Source organism: Mytilus californianus, unplaced genomic scaffold (assembly GCF_021869535.1).
Source record: "Mytilus californianus isolate M0D057914Y unplaced genomic scaffold, xbMytCali1.0.p SCAF_2, whole genome shotgun sequence".
NCBI classification, from domain to species: domain Eukaryota; kingdom Metazoa; phylum Mollusca; class Bivalvia; order Mytilida; family Mytilidae; genus Mytilus; species Mytilus californianus.
Window position 1 is genome coordinate 27088708 of NW_026262668.1, and position 12402 is coordinate 27101109.

At 33.4% G+C, this 12402-nt stretch overlaps 1 protein-coding gene across 2 annotated transcripts in view; it reads left to right on the top strand.

Annotated features, from left to right (window-relative positions):
- The window catches only part of LOC127729600 (DNA replication licensing factor MCM6-like), a 46344-nt gene that overhangs the window by 17461 nt on the left and 16481 nt on the right, over positions 1 to 12402 (top strand). For both annotated transcript variants that reach the window (XM_052237427.1, XM_052237426.1), the window contains 7 exons: positions 2811 to 2973; positions 3777 to 3916; positions 6020 to 6132; positions 7771 to 7916; positions 8511 to 8661; positions 10273 to 10664; positions 11331 to 11486. In XM_052237427.1, the coding sequence (XP_052093387.1) occupies positions 2914 to 2973; positions 3777 to 3916; positions 6020 to 6132; positions 7771 to 7916; positions 8511 to 8661; positions 10273 to 10664; positions 11331 to 11486 (1158 nt within the window). In that variant the 5' untranslated portion in view covers positions 2811 to 2913. The remainder of the gene's footprint in view (positions 1 to 2810; positions 2974 to 3776; positions 3917 to 6019; positions 6133 to 7770; positions 7917 to 8510; positions 8662 to 10272; positions 10665 to 11330; positions 11487 to 12402) is intronic.

Sequence of the window (12402 nt, forward strand, 5' to 3'; positions counted from 1 at the left end):
GCGGGTGTATCCAGCTGCGCTCAGCGAATCAGTTTATTTCTTAATTAAGAACTCCTTTTTATACGACCGCAAAAAAATTTTTGTGGTCGTATATTGGTATGACGTTGGCGTCGTCGTCCCAAGACACATTAGTTTTCGCACTCTAACTTTAGTTTAAGTGAATGGATCTCAATGAAATTTTAAAATAAGGTTCAATACCACAAAAGGAAAGTGGGGATTGATTTTGGGGGTTATGGTACCAAGAGTTAAGGAATTAGGGGCCAAAAATAAGCATTTTTGTAACTTCCAGACATAACTTGTGTGTAAGTGTATGGATCTCTCTGACATTGTACCACAAGGTTCCATATCACAAAGGGAATGCTGGGATTGATTTTTGGGGGTAATTGCCTCCAAATTTTAGGAATTAGGGGCCAAAAAGGGGCAAAAAACAAGCATTTTTCTAGTTTCATGACAATAACTTGTGTGCAAGTCTATGGATCTCTCTGACATTGTATCACAAGGTTCCATATCACAAAGGGAATGCTGGGATTGAATTTGGGGGTAATTGCCTCCAAATTTTAGGAATTAGGGGCCAAAAAGGGGCAAAAAACAAGCATTTTTCTAGTTTCATGGCAATAACTTGTGTGTAAGTGTATGGATCTTTATGAAATTGTACTACAAGGTTCCATATCACAAAGGGAAAGCTGGAATTGAGTTTGGGGGTAATTGCCCAAAAAGTTTAGGAATAAGAGGCCAAAAATAAGCATTTTTCTAGTTTCCAGACAATAACTTGTGTTCAAGTGTATGGATCTCTCTGAAATTGTACTGCAAGGTACCATACCACAAAGGGAATGCTGGGATTGATTTTGGGGGTAATTGTCCCAAATTTTAGGAATTAGGGGCCAAAAAGGGGCAAAAAACAAGCATTTTTCTAGTTTCATGACAATAACTTGTGTGTAAGTCTATGGATCTCTCTAACATTGTATCACATGGTTCCATATCACAAAGGGAATGCTGGGATTGATTTTGGGGGTAATTGCCTCCAAATTTTAGGAATAAGGGGCCAAAAAGGGGCAAAAAACGCATTTTTCTAGTTTCATGGCAATTACTTGTGTGTAAGTGTATGGATCTTTATGAAATTGTACTACAAGGTTCCATATCACAAAGGGAAAGCTGGGTTTGAGTTTGGGGGTAATTGCCCTAAACGTTTAGGAATTTGGGACCAAAAAGGGGCCAAAAAACAAGCATTTTTCTAGTTTCCAGACAATAACATGTGTTCAAGAGTATGGATCTCTCTGAAATTATACTGCAAGGTACCATACCACAAAGGGAAGGCTGGGATTGAGTTTTGGGGTGATGAATCATAAGGGGGTTCAAAAAATTTGGGGGGGGGATTCTTTTTCCTTTTTTTTCTTTAAAATTTTCCATTTTAAATTGGTTATTTCTGATTTATATATAAAAGCAAATAATAATGATATGGTTTGAATAGGTAAATTAAATTTTTTTAAGTATCTTAGAACACTTTCATTCTGTGTCAGAAACCTATGCTGTGTCAAATATTTAATTACAATCCAAATTCAGTGCTGAATCAAGCTTGAATGTTGTGTTCATACTTGCCCCAACTGTTCAGGGTTCGACCTCTGTGGTCGTATCAAGCTGCGCCCCAGCGGAGCATTTATTTCATTCATAAATTACTTTATGCTTGGAAATATAATTTTGCTTGGAGTTGAAAGAGTTGACATGTTGCAATGTACATTTACTCTACATAGTTCTATGGTACCAAATCAAAAGTTTATATAAAGAAAGAAGTCAAAGGTTTCCCATCATAGTTTAGTTACATACATTTTTTTTGTACCTGAGGTCGTTGAATATAGATCATTATATAAATAAGGAGATGTGTTATGATTGCCAATGAAAAAACTAAGGATTTTCTTATCCAAGGAATAGATTTCCTTAGCCGTATTTGGCACAACTTTTTGGAATTTTGGGTCCTCAATGCTCTTCAACTTTGTACTTGTTTGGCTTTGTTACTATTTTGATCTGAACGTCACTGATGAGTCTTATGTAGACGAAACACACGTCTGGCGTATTAAATTATAATCCTGGTACCTTTGATAACTAATTTGACTATAAACATAGATAAAAAAGGTACAAACTGGACATAATGCACTAGTTCATAAACAAGTGAGAACAATCGCCTTCATATAGTGCTCAGAATATGACATTCATAAAACTTATTCAATATCATTAGAGAACTCTAAATCTTAAATACTGAAAGCCACCTCTGATAAGTACACTGTACTATGCAAGATAATGATATAACTGGACTTAAAATACACACAACCTGTAATTAACTGCCTTTACAGCGCTTTCGTGCTTTGATTAGAGAAAGTTATGACATGAAAAACGGAAACTAAAAATGCTTTTTTTTTAACCCATTATAAAGGGCTATTTGTTAAAAACCTGTCTGCAGAATATGTATAAAATTTACATGTTATTGCTTAGAATATTGAAATTTTGATATTGATTATTTATATGGGGATGCCAGCTTTGTTTTTGCTGTCTAAATACATTAGGGATGTATTAAAAACTAATTTTACAACATGGCACTCTCAAAGCATTTTATATATTTTGTCTTGGAGGCTTTTTAACCCAATTAAAGTGTCAAATGAGATTTTCTCATTAGTTAGGGTCCTCTGTTGTTGTCGTCTGTTAACTTTTAACAAAAAAAAAACATCTCCTGAAACTGATGGACCATAAGGACCTAACTTAATGTACTTATTGATAGATGTTTACACTTGACAATTTCAATATATCATTATGTGCTTTAGAGTGAGAGAACTGACAACAGCAAAGATAGGAACCTTGTTAAAAATTACTGGTCAAGTTGTACGAACCCACCCTGTCCATCCAGAACTGGTCAGTGGAACTTTCATGTGCCTAGATTGCAGAACTATTATAAAAGATGTGGAACAACAATTTAAATATACACAGGTATATATGACAAAATGATTGGATGTACACTTCTGAAAAATTATCTAGGCTGCAGGAATTTCTGTAAAAAGGTTTGCTGTTGATAAGGAGATTTTATATTTAATTTACAACCTGGGCAAATAATATCCATTGATAATGCAGAGAGATATATCCAATTGAATTTATCACTGTCAGCAGCATTCATGCCAAAAAAAAACCCTTCAACATGTCCCAATTACTATTTAATGGAAAAGAGGTGAAAATCCCTTCATGCACTTGACAAAACCTAAAAGCTGAACCTTACTGCAAGGTCAAGACAATCTTAGTATCTGAATTTAGTGGAATTGTTTACTAGATTCTGAAAAGGCTTCACCAAACATATTTCTGCAACTACAATAACCCTTACAGCTCTTTTCATAATGCTAGCAAGACAAAGGTTTGTTTGGCTTGCTTTGTTTGTATCAATGTTTGCTCAAGCATTGTAATTAAAGATTGACATCTGAAAACAACATAAAAAGGCGGATTTAAACTTGTATACATTATATTTAAATTTGATTGGACATTATCAAATAATCAAATTTACCTACACACAGGTTTAACTCCGCCTACTTGTATTGTTTGCAGATGTCAATCTTAATTACAATGCTTGAGCAAACATTTATACAAACAAAGCAAGCAAGTCAAACAAACCTTTTTCTTGGCCTTATTTTATTCTGCAGTTTTATGTCATACAATTTATCATAGTTCAGACTTGATTTAATTGCTTTCCATTTGATGAAATTGAAAGAAAACATCTTTTCATGCTTGATATATTTTATTTTCAGCCCTCAATTTGTCGGAATCCAGTTTGTAATAACAGGTCACGGTTCATGCTTGATGTAAACAAGTCAAAGTTTGTGGATTTCCAGAAAGTCAGAATACAGGAAACACAGGCTGAGCTGCCAAGAGGGAGTATTCCTAGGAGGTAAGTTAAGAGAAAATAGAGTACTATCGATTCTGACGTTTATTTTCATGGATTGAGGGAAACTTGGATTTTCATGGATATTTAATTTTGTGGATTTGTCAAGATCTGCATTTGCATGCAAGCCTAAGAAAATATGTAATTCTTTTTAAATTCTTGGTTCATCTATACCAACGAAGTCCATGAAAATTGGTATGCCTCAAATAACAAACCACATTTAACTCCAGGATTATTAGAGATTTTGCAATAAGGTTCAATTTTGTGTATACTGTGGATTAATTATTATTATTCATTGGATATTAAGTTTTCTGCATCTCATGGTATTAGGGCTGTTCCATTAAAACATACATTGTACCATAGCTTCCAAAACGGTCATATATTCCGGACTTGACCGAAATTTATATAAAAAGTCTGGCTGCTCTCAGCCTCAAACGGTCAAATATCATAGGTTTGCCACTTTTTGTTATTCAAGGCATTTTCATAAAACGGTCATTTCACTTTTTTACCAACTATCGATCGCTAAAAATGTCCGTTTGGGCATTATAGTTTATAATTGTGGCAATCTATTTCACAAAGATATTTCTGTCATATTTGGGCTTAATTAAACTGATGCAGCATATTTCATACTTTGAAGTGTCTCAGTTAGTCTAATCCTCTGGGCACACACATGCACGGCTTGGTACATCAATAAAAAGTAGAAAAAACATTTGTTCTTTTATTTAAAAAACAAGCTGTCAAACAATTATCCCTTCAATAAGTAATATTGAAGCCATAAATCATTCACTGATTACAGGTCATTACCTTTGATGAGAGACCTTAGCTTGTCTTAATCAATAGAATTGATGATGCATAACAATGAACATAAAGGTGATCAGGTAAACGAGGTCAAACATGTAAGCGTGTATGGAACAACATCCTATTAAATTACGCTTTGTTGATATTATTGTAAATGAGCATTCAGTTTTAAAAAAGTATCTTTAGATTTTAAAATAATTCTTCAAATAAGAATATTTATAAATGAATTCGAATTTGTATGATATTCATTATTATATTTAAAAACACTGTACATCGTGTTAAAAACGGGGGTACGCTAAAGGGTATTCAAAGTTATTTTCTTACATTTCAGCGGGTTGCATCTAATTAATTTAGTCTAAAAGATTGAAATTATAAGAAATACGTTAATAAATATGATTTGATGAAAAATTTGAAAAGGTTTTAAACGAATAATCGTCATAACCACGTTGTTTGAACTAGTACACGTGTGCGCATGTGTCTATTGTCCGCTGGTGGGAAATTTAATTATGCATCCTAATTCTTCAATAATGCTTAAATTATCCTTGATACCTTTATCTAACGTTCATTTCGAGTATTTTCTTGAAGAAATAACTTGAAAAGGCTACTTAACTCAATCGTAAACTTACACGGATATTACGTATCCGTCTCTGATCCGTGATTCTCCATTGTCAGGTCAACATCCGGCATAAGAAAATGTGATTTTAAAAACGAAAGTAAAGCTTTTGACAGCGTTATTTTGCACAAATAAAGAGTCTAAAGCGGAATTAGGCAGAATTAGTACGCTGATGTTGCACACTTCGAATGCTGCACTTTCAATTTAACACTTTACGTCAGAACATTGAATTTATATCAAAGTAAAGTTTAATATCGTTTGAATGTCAATCATTGGTTATATCATATATGATGGCCAACTGATTATCATAGTTGCCTAATTTACTAAGTCTAAAGGGATTTAAAATCGGTATAAGATATGAAATGTCCGGCTGGCTCAAAAAAAGTTTGGAAGCCCTGCATTGTACCCAGGGAAGGCACTTTAGAAATGGGGTAACCACCTATAGACGCAAATTAAAATTTCACTTACATTTCCACTATGCGAAAACATATATGACACCTACCCATCGCTGAGATTTGGAAGTGCCTTCCCTGGGTCCCATGTATGTTTTTATGGAACAGCCCTTAGTAATTTGTGAACCATGTCCAACCAATGTGGTATGTGAAGAACTTGTGTAGTAGTAATAGTCAATTGCATTTATTTATATATTGATACACTGTATATCTAATTCAAAGTTTTATCTAATAATTTGCTTTCAGTGTTGAAATTGTCCTACGAGCTGAGGCAGTGGAAACAGCACAGGCAGGAGACAAGTCAGATTTTACAGGAACTCTTATTGTGATACCAGATGTAGCTACAATGGCTGCCCCAGGTAAAACCAATAGCTTGATATCACACATCTGTAATGTTAATGTCCTCTAAATATATGTGAAGGGCAAGCATTTTGAGAAAAAAAATATTAGTTTCCACCTTGCACATGTTTAAAGACTTATGTTTTGTATGCAAAATATTTAATTAAGGCCCCTCTGTCTACTAATGTCAGACAATATAGTTGGTGTCTTCATTGATAGGTAATAATGAGACTTTGCATTGTTGTTCATTTTAACATCGACTAGAACACACCCGACTAGAACACACCCGCGAAATCGCAGGCATTTAGAGCATTGTTGGTGGTATGTAAACTTGTAGGATGAATTTTTGTAAAAGATTTTATGACTGGAGTATTTCAGGAAAGTTATCAAAAGTCAAAGGTACTTGGGGACAGTACAAATTTTTTAGCCCTCCCCCTTTTTCCAAAGTCCGTTATTTTTTTGTTATTTTTTTGTTGTTTTCTGTTAATTTCAATTATATTCGCTTTTTTTTTCTGTACACTATGAACATATATAATAACATATACTATATAAATACAGTTTATTTGGTATTTATTATCAATCCATGGAATTAGACTTGGAATTGATAGCAAATAGAAAATACACTGTATTTATATAGTATACATGTATGTTTGTTCATAGTATACAGAAAAACGCGAAAAATTGTCCTGTCCCCTTGTACCTATGAAAATAATGCGTAAGTTTAAGTCCTAAACGGAAGTCTTATCTATGACTTAAAAGTCAGTCCGAGGACGGAAACAATATCCGGATGTCTTTATTTTGATTTTTCTCCTTAAAAAAAACCAAACTAAATATTAATATGCGAGGATGACAAATGCGACTATGCATGGTACCTATAGGACATAAAAGCATGATGGTTGATTTAATGTGGAAGGAAGAGAAGCGACACACAAAATGAGGTCTTCTCATTTAATAGTATAGATATGCCTAGCTATCATTCCCGTATTGAGAAAACAGGAAGTAAATATTTCATCCCAATTCCTTGTATGTCTCATACAACCTGGTTTCTAACTATTCATATGGGGCATAGCTTGTACAAGTTTCAGCAATATTCAGATAGGTGATGAACAATTTCTGTGAATTCAAACAGGTTAACATCCAAGTTAATTTTAGAATTAAACACATTTTGTATAATGTAAAAGAAGTAACTAACATGACTAAGCAAAGAATTTATATATATATCAAAATTTTAAATTAGTGACCGAACAACACATTAATTCAAAAATGCTTGTGGTGTATTAGTTAATTATCAGTGTTGTGTAATAAGATGAATACTTTTTGATTTTGAAATCTTGCTTAAGAATATTACATTTTACATTTTAGTACGCACATTGACAATGAACTTTTTAATGAAAATAAATTAAAGAAATGCAAGGAACTATTTCTTTTCTATGCTGTCTCATTTGTGTTGATGAAACATCAAGAACAATCATTATGACAACACTTATTGTAGTATTACACCAGAGGAGAGAATTCTTGTTTTTTAGTTTTCAGGGAAATCGTAAAACCAATATTATTAACTCTTAAATACTCTCCTTGTGGTGATGTCTTTAATACACCCACAAATTCTTGATTCAGACATTTCCTCTTTAATATATTTGAGTTGTACCTATTGACAGGTGCCAGAGCCGAGACCTCATCTCGAGTGAAGGGTGCATCAGGATATGACACAGAAGGAGTTAGAGGATTAAAAGCATTAGGAGTCCGAGATTTGACATACAAAATGGCTTTCTTAGCATGTAATGTGTCATCCAGTAACCCAAGGGTATGTACATATAGGAATGAACTCAAATAGTGTTCAAGGAATATAATACAGGGGTGAAATAAGATCGGTCCAAATGGTTGGTTTTACGTGCACACAAACCTATCTTAGATCATATGTTGGCAAACTAAAACACATAATAGTCAATGGTATTTGGTATGCAGTTGTATTAGCATTGGCACATTTCATTTCCATGGAGATTGTTTAGCTATGTACCTTCAGTCATGTTTCATTTACTTTGAATATTTGCATAACTTGCATGTTAAAGTATTGCTATTTTAATTTCAACATTTGCATTATCAAAATTGCAAAAAGGCGAGACATATCTCTGTGATAACAGTTATTTGTAGGTGCTCAGTATCTTCATCTTGACCTTAAATGAGACTTTGATAAAAACTGCAATTGACAGATATGAGATTACAATTGTTAAGAGTTTTGAAATTTTAGCCTATATATGAATAATGCTTGGAATTACTTAAATTATTGAGTAAATACAAATTTAAAGCAATGCAAGAAGGAATGTCTTGCAGTGTGTTTAAAATCTTCTGAACTGGATGTTTTTATTTTTATTCATGTTGATAGATTTTCTTTTTTTAGTTTGGCGGACGAGACATGAGAGATGAAGAAATGACTGCAGAAACTATTAAGAAACAAATGACAGATGAAGAATGGCAGAAAGTTTATGAAATGAGTTTAGACAAAAGTTTATATACTAACCTATGTACGAGTTTGTTTCCTACTATACATGGTATGTATCAAGGATCTTGGGAATTTAAAAGATTATTTAGTTTATAAGTTATAAAAGATTTATTATACCACTACTCTTAGTTGAGGCTATATTGCCATCCTCTTATTTGTCCATTTAGTTTATCTGTCTGTTTGTAAACTAATTATTTTCCTCATGCTTATCTCTGAAACTACGAAAAAGAGTGACTTCATGGTTGGTCAGCATCTTGAAAGGAGTGTGTTGTAAGGTGTGAGTGCTTTACGAATCTGTCTGACACCCTCTTCCTGCTTTGTGATAAAGATAATTTTGAGTGAGAATATGATAAGCACAATAATGCTTTCAACTTTTTGTTTGGTACCAGGTTTCATATTGTTAACTTAAACATCAAGCTTTCTACATTCTGTTGTCTGGGTTTACATTGTTTGGTGAATATATGTTTTTACTTTCACTCTATAGCAAGAGCACAGTATGAGTTAACAGTAGCTCACGCCACATCTTACAAGTCTTAAATAAACAAATTTATATCCCACTTCTTTGTGGTTTGATTTATTGCAACCGCCTTGTCTGCTTTTAAATGGCCATTGTAGACCCTATGTATTATGGTATACCATAGTCCATCTGTCTGTCAACACTACATACAAATGATTCAAATTCAATTATACCAATTCTCATTTTAACACAAGGATTGAAGGGAGAAAGATCCCTTTTGATTTTGTTCTTCCAGAGTAATTGGACTTTTAACCATCATATTTAAAGCAATTTTAAACATATTTGGAAGTATTCCTAAAACGTATGTAACAATGGTATATAGTTAGACATGTTTTTCTTATCGGTACACAGAGTTGAACTTGATATGAAGTGAACGTAATAATTTGAATACTGTGGATTCATTTATTTTCGTGGATTGAGAAAAACTTACATTTTTGTGGATGTTTGAATTCGTGGTTTTGCCAATCTCTGCACACAAAGCCTATAGAAAATTTGTAGTTTGTTGAACATTCGAATTCACCTGTACCCACGAAACCCATGAAAAATGGTATCCAACGAATAATAATGATTCCACAATAGATGCTTTGAATAGAAACAAATGCAAATTAAACCTTTTTTGATTGGTGGATAATCTAACTAGATTATTACTGGGATATACATAGAGAAAAAGCAGAATGTCACATTGAATATAAAAGTTAAAAATTTGAAATACTGTTAATTCAGAAATTTTAGCAATGTTGATATTTATTATGCAATAGGATATATTTCGCAAAAATAAAAAATCCCATTTTAAAGATTGAGAAAGTTATTTGTATGTAGGATTTTCAAACCGCCATTATTTATCTTCCATTTGTGTCCATTAATAATAAACCACAAAATAATAAATGCACTCAAAAATTTCTGAATTTACAGTAACTAGATTTTCACGTCTGACATTCAAAAATCATTCAAGACAAATTGACAGATTTAAAAAATTAATGTTAAATCTAAATGTGAACACTTGAGTGTTAGCTTCTTATTTTCAGAATAATATTACAGGACCTACCTATTGTATTTATTGTTTACTTGTTCTCGTCCTGAACATGCATGAAATGTTTGCCACTGAACCTTAAGCAACCAATAATCCATCAATCTTATTTGCAGGAAGTGATGAAATCAAAAGAGGAATTTTACTGATGTTGTTTGGAGGTGTTCCTAAGGTTACAATGGAAGGAACAAATCTCCGTGGTGATGTAAACATTTGTATTGTGGGGGATCCAAGTACTGCTAAGAGCCAGTTCCTAAAGCAGGTGGAGGAGTTTAGTCCAAGGGCTGTATACACCAGTGGAAAGGCTAGCAGTGCTGCTGGTTTGACTGCAGCTGTTGTTAAAGATGAGGAATCTTATGAGTTTGTGATTGAAGCTGGTGCCCTTATGTTGGCAGATAATGGTGTCTGTTGTATTGATGAATTTGATAAGATGGACCCTAAAGATCAGGTGGCTATACATGAAGCCATGGAACAACAGACCATCTCAATAACAAAAGCTGGAGTCAAGGTATGACATACAAACTAGCCCTAACGATCACCACAAATAAAAAGGCATCTTGTTTATCAAATAACTTGGAGGTCCACCAAAGTATTAGTTGGTATAGATTTACACAGAATAAGTGATCACCTTTAACATTTTTTAATGAATCATCATGTTATTTTTTTAACTGGATCCTTTTATCTGCATTTTATGTAAGGGATGTTCCACAATTGATTGTGGTGGAGGGATGGGAGGCCTGATTTTAAATTTGTTACTAACTCATTTCCTTAGGAAACATGAACATCATGAATGTTTTGACATGTTTGATATTTACTTTCTTCAGCCAAAATTAAGTCGAATAACTTTTGTGATGTATTTGTAATTATCATTTAAACATACTTAATTTATTATGAGGCAACTATCGAACAGAGTCCTAATAATGGGATTTAAACAACTACAAGTCATAGTACGGCTTTCAAAAGATGAAAAAAACATTCAAAAGATGAAAAAAACAATGGCCTGCTTTCTAACAATGCAATATATGAAAAACAAATATAACAGATAACAACCAACGACAACCACTGAATTACAGTATATTATTTCTAACATACAAACAACACCAGTCATACTGGATAAAATCTCTCAAATATGCCTAAGTGAAAATAATGTAATAGATTAATTTGTGTATTCCAGGCTACACTGAATGCAAGAACCTCTGTGTTGGCAGCAGCTAATCCTATTGGTAGTAGATATGACAGGTCAAAGTCACTGAAGCAGAACATTTCCTTAACAGCACCAATCATGTCTCGATTTGATCTATTCTTTATTCTTGTAGATGAATGTAATGAGGTGAGGAATCTTTATATCTATAATTTCTTATACTCTCTGAAGAATGAATTTTTAGCTCACCTGGCTCGAAGGGCCAAGTGAGCTTTTCTCATCACTTGGCATCCGTTGTCGTCGTTAGCTTTTTACAAAAATCTTCTCCTCTGAAACCACTGGTCCAAATTTAACCAATCTTGGCCACAATCATCATTAGGGTATCTAGTTTAAAAAAAAGTGTCCGATGACCCCGCCAACCAACCAAGATGGCCACCATGGCTAAAAATAGAACATAGGGGTAAAATGTAGATTTTGGCTTATATCTCTGAAACCAAAGCATTTAGAGTAAATCTGACAAAGGGTAAAACTGATTATCAGGTCAAGATCTATCTGCCCTGAATTTTTCAATCAAATCTGACAACCTGTTGTTAGGTTACTGCCCCTGAATTGGTAATTTTAAGGAAATTTTGCAGTTTTTTGGTTATTATCTTGAATAATATTATAGATAGAGATAAACTGTAAACAGCAATAATGTTCAGCAAAGTAAGATCTACAAATAAGTCGCATGACCAAAATTGTCAGTAGACCCCTTTAGGAGTTATTGCCCTTTATAGTCAATTTTTCGTAAATTTTTGTAATCTTTTACAAAAATCATCTTCTCTGAAACTACTGAGACAAAGTTAACCATACTTGGCCATAATCATTATTAGGGTATCTTAGTTTAAAAAATTTGTCCGATGACCCCGCCTTCCAACCATCATGGTCGACTTGGTTAAAAATAGAACATAGGGGTAAAATGCAGTTTTTGGTTTATATCTCTGAAACTAAAGCATTTAGAGCAAATCTGACAGGTGGCAAAAATGTTCATCAGAATTAGATTTATCTGCCCTGAAATTTTCAGACGATTCTTACAACCAGTTGTTGGGTTGCTGCCCCTGAGTTA